Source organism: Kryptolebias marmoratus, linkage group LG1, assembly GCF_001649575.2.
Source record: "Kryptolebias marmoratus isolate JLee-2015 linkage group LG1, ASM164957v2, whole genome shotgun sequence".
In the NCBI taxonomy this organism is placed as follows: Eukaryota; Metazoa; Chordata; class Actinopteri; order Cyprinodontiformes; family Rivulidae; genus Kryptolebias; species Kryptolebias marmoratus.
The window spans coordinates 23,188,881-23,193,514 of NC_051430.1; the positions used below are offsets into that span (position 1 = coordinate 23,188,881).

General features: G+C 34.8%; 1 protein-coding gene across 1 annotated transcript in view; it reads right to left on the reverse strand.

The window, feature by feature from the left end:
* ubox5 (U-box domain containing 5) overlaps positions 1-2,923 on the reverse strand; it is an 8,714-nt gene extending 5,791 nt beyond the window's left edge. Inside the window, exons 1-3 of the mRNA XM_017412165.3 lie at positions 2,797-2,923; positions 1,585-1,648; positions 807-908 (exon numbers count right to left, since the gene is read on the reverse strand). Coding sequence (XP_017267654.1) covers positions 807-908; positions 1,585-1,638 — 156 coding nt within the window. The 5' untranslated portion in view covers positions 1,639-1,648; positions 2,797-2,923. The remainder of the gene's footprint in view (positions 1-806; positions 909-1,584; positions 1,649-2,796) is intronic.
* Between the last annotated feature and the right edge of the window lie 1,711 nt (positions 2,924-4,634).

Here is a 4,634-nt window from a genome sequence, read left to right on the forward strand (position 1 = left end):
CAACTCCACACTCTCTATTTCTGAATTGAGAAAGCTCCTCGGATGAGAAGCGAAACGTCTTCAGCTACAGAATAGAAGTCCAGTTGTTTTTTTTTTTTTTTTTTTTGAATTTAAGTCTCGATAGAAATAACAACCTTCTTTGTCGAGAGTGCCCACATTTTAAGTTCCTGACTTAAATATAAAAAAGATATATATTTACATAAAATAATGTTATATATAAGTGCTATTGAGTTGCTTTTTCAGTGACTTATACAAGTAGATGTAAATCTGCAGTGTCTGTTGTTAAATACTTTGTGAAAAACATTATAAAAGGTTAATAAATAAAGATCCCATCATTTTCCATTTTTGTTAAAAGTAACTCAGCAGTGTTGCCAGAATACTCAAGTATCAAACCTGTAATCAGGGAATACCCCATGGAGGGGGTGTCTGAGCTACGTTTGCTCTGTGCTGTTTAAAGTTTATTTTGTAATTTGTAACTGTATTATAACAGCAACTAAAGGAGTGGACAGAGTCACATTAATTTGACTGATGGTCTGTAAAAAATGTCAATTTGTCCAACCCCCCCCCTGCAAATCTATTTCCAAACTACATTAAATGCAAAGTCTAGGGTGTAAAAAAGATTAGAATGATTAAAAAAAATTGAAATTAGTCTGAAGCTGTTTGTTAACCAGTGATTGTCTGTACAATCAGTTACCTCACCTATGATCATTTCCTGCAGTGCAGCAGACAATGTCAATGTAAAACACTGATGTTGGTGACTATTAAGAAAAAACAAAACAAAAACATATTTTGGAGCATAATCTCACCTGTAGGGGTGGGCGTAAAAAGTACTCCAGCTTGAAGCCTCGCTTCCGAAGCGCGGGGTCAGCTGACACGAGGTTTGTAACATCATAGCCATCTGCACACAGCTACAGACGAAAAATAAATACATTCCAGTGAAAGCCTGAAATGAAAAGCTGCCAAAATAAGCTCATATTTAAAAATATTTGCCCTAATTTTGCCCCTTTTTTGACATTTGAACATGCAGGCATGAAACAAGTGTCAGTACACGCGCCTCTCATGTTCTCAGATACACACAGGAAGGTAACGGTATAAATAATTGTTTCTAAAATGACACAAAGGAAAAAAAGTATTGAAGCATTTATATACTTTTTGTGGGGCAGAAAAAAGCCAATGAATGCAGAGTAAAGACAGCCATTATAGAGTACAGGAATGAAATAAAAAGAACAAGGACAGCTGGGACTCAGTCTCCCACACAGCACTTTGTCCCCTGCTCTTTAATTTTTTCATCAGTGTCCTCCAACTTCATATGCTCTTATTTCTTTTTTCCTTCTCTCTGCTTCAAACATACTGTTTCTTTAAAGATCGTCTGTGAAAAACATAAATGATAAATGAGACTCTGACAAGACAACACTCAGAGGTAAAAAAATGTATTTTGGTTCATATCATGACAGCAATAATTACTGCCGAACCTTGTCACATGAATGTTGCAGTACCTTTGCTCGTAAATTATTAGTACTAGCTTGCAAAAAATAGCTTAAGGGTTATACGGTTATATAATTATATTTATAAAACGTGCCGCACCTTGTTGCAATGAGCTGCTGTGTGAAAGTGAGGAAGACAGAGGTTCACAACCATATTCTCCAACCTGCAGAGACACAAACTGATTTTAGAGCTGCACAAGAGCTTTAATGTCACTTAAGAGCAAGTTCAAAGGTCAAGGCAAAGTGACGCTTTCATCAAATGCCGTGTTTCAATAAACTGTGAGGATGAATACATTTTTATTTCCAATAAAAGTTCCCATGCCCTGCGACCCCACAAGAAAGTAAATATTTGAAAAGAATTCATCTTCCACTGCCAATTTTCACCAGGTGAATAAGCTTGGGAAAATATAGAAATAGTGACTGAAAGCCATACATTTTCTTTGCTGAATAAAATTTAATAAAGAAAACAATTTTCATTAAGTATGGGGTTCAGCTCTACGATGTCAAAAAAGGTTAGCTCTGATGGGATTAATGTGAACAACCTGAAGTTAAACAATTAGCAATAATTAATAGAGCGAAACTGACAAAAATATGTTTTTTTCAGCATCTCAAATACATGCATTTGTTACAGTTTTGTGTCAGGTTTCTCTATAAATGAGGTATCTTTGAATTTTAGTTTTAGCAATTAAGACTGGAGCTACAATCATACATGTATGTGCAAAGTATTTTTCAAAAATCATTTGACAACAACAAGTTCAAGCTTTACATATGCAAAGACTTCAGACCCAGAAAAGGTGCTTTCATATTTTTAATTGCCAATTTTTGTGTTTAAAAGTTTAAATCACACAACAACAACAACAACACTCAAACCCTCAAAAGGGCGCTATAAAATATGATAAAAAAATACATAAAAAAGCAAGATATAAAGGAAACCAAAGACTAATTAATTCACAAAACAGATTCAAGGATAAACAGTAATTACCGCTGCAGCTTTAACTAAAATGAATGACATTTCACTACTTTTTAGCTACTGCTTCATTATTCTGAAAAAAATGCATACAATGACTAAAACATACACTTGCATTTTCATTTGAAAATTCAACGCTTTCAATTAATAAACCCTGGTATTTATGTGCAGAAGTAGTAAAGCGACACTGGCTAGCTGCAGCTTCTAAAAGCTAATCGGTGCTAGCAGTCACATATTAGTAGACCATTTTAACTTTGGGCCAGGTCGATAATTTCAATTACGATAACTTTCCCTTGACAAATAAAGTTATTGCAATATTTTTCACTTGGTCTCTGCCACACTTGCCTGTTGTGAATCTTTATTTTGCTCCCATCGCGATCTATAGAGAGAAGCTAGCTACATGCTAATAACTTCCGCCAAAACAAAACAACCGGAATACGGAAGCCGTGAAGAGACATAATTAATTTCTCGAAACTGGTCGCAGCTTAATGAGCGCAACAGGTGTTGCGCACATTTTAAAAAATAAATAAATAAAGTAGAACTGCTTATTTGTTTGTTATTACGTGTTCTTTTTACCTTGTGCGGGTCAAACTTATATGTTAAACTATTAGAAGCATTTCTTTTTACCCGTTTACTCATCTGTAGGTGTGCTGTGTCACCTTCTTTCTCACTGATTTATCTCCTCCTCCACATGAAGGTCAGCCAGGTTGGACTTCTTTACATCTTTGCATCTTTACAATTCAAGGACGCCTCTCTGTAGGATGAATGGTGTTGTGAGGGAAGAACCCAGACTACCTTTATTAGAGGAATGCAGTTGTCAATTCACAACCATTCAATACAGTTTTTTTAATTCCATATAGCTGTGAAACTATGTGTCATACACTGGAACTCAGTTTGTGGCATGCACCTACAGGGCAGCAACCTACACTCTGCCTACTGCTTTTATTTGAGGCGTATTGGTTTTAAATTGAAAGGTCATTTAGGGTTTTTGAATTGTGAGAGTGACTGATAAAATAAAGCTGTTTGTAAAATTCCATTTTATGTTTCACAATGTAAGAGGAAGCACTTAAGCTCAGCAACACCTGTCAACACAGAATACATATTCTGTTTTCTCTTGGCCAATTATTCTCTCTGTGTTTTGTCTTTTTCTAGTACCAACTTGTAGTCTCACAGCCCAAATGTAATCTGCCTCTTTGTTCCACATTGTAGATAGATTTCCTGTTAATTCAGTTTCTTTAGAAATCATTTAAGTCGAAATGGGCTCTTAGTTTCTGGACTGTTTAACGTTACAAGTACTCTGGTTTTGCTCAGACTAGTGTCGCTTTGTTAGACAGGTTTTTTTTTTTTTTTATGAGACGGCAGAAAGTGAAAGCCTCAACAAATACATAGGACTTCTTTTCACCCTCTTTGTAGACCTAATTCTGCTCTTAATACATTTGAACAGGTTGTGTTTTTTCAGTACTTATTGTCTAATAATACCTGTTTGCTCTCACATAAGCTCATAAGAACTCAGCCTAACCTGGTATGAAGACAACCTTCCATTTTTTGTGGATTCACTACAGCCAAGCACAGATGAAGCAGATTAAGGCATATTAACAAAACACACAAACTTTTTGTGAAATAAAACACCTCGCTGTTAACTATCCAAACGTACTATAAAAATTTCCACCTAAAGCTACACTAAACTCCTGCTCAAACTTTAATAATTTGACTCAACAATATCATAAACATATTTAAAGCAGAATAATAATACAAACGTGTTGCCGGTACTTTTACACATTTAACTAATTTATCCCATTTTCTTTGACTAAACATAAAATAATACATCTCTGCGATGTAATATAGTGATATTTAATTATCAGTGAAGTGGCAAGATCTGAATTCTTCCTTCATAATTTTCTACAGACTAATTCTGTTTGGGCAGAAGTAAAGTATGTGTATTTTTTATTGTTGCATAATTAGTGAGATCAATTCCTGAGTGTTGGAAAGCCATGAGGAGTAATGACAGTATTGTGCAAAAGTCTTGATTCAGTTTTAGTGTTTTACATTTTGCTTCATTCAGACTTCATCGTAATCTTTTCAAAGTTTATCAAGACTTGTTTACGGGCCTTTCAAACATTGCAGGTTTTATTTGCACAATATCACATATTATATTATATTATCTTAAGTTCTCCAGATATTTC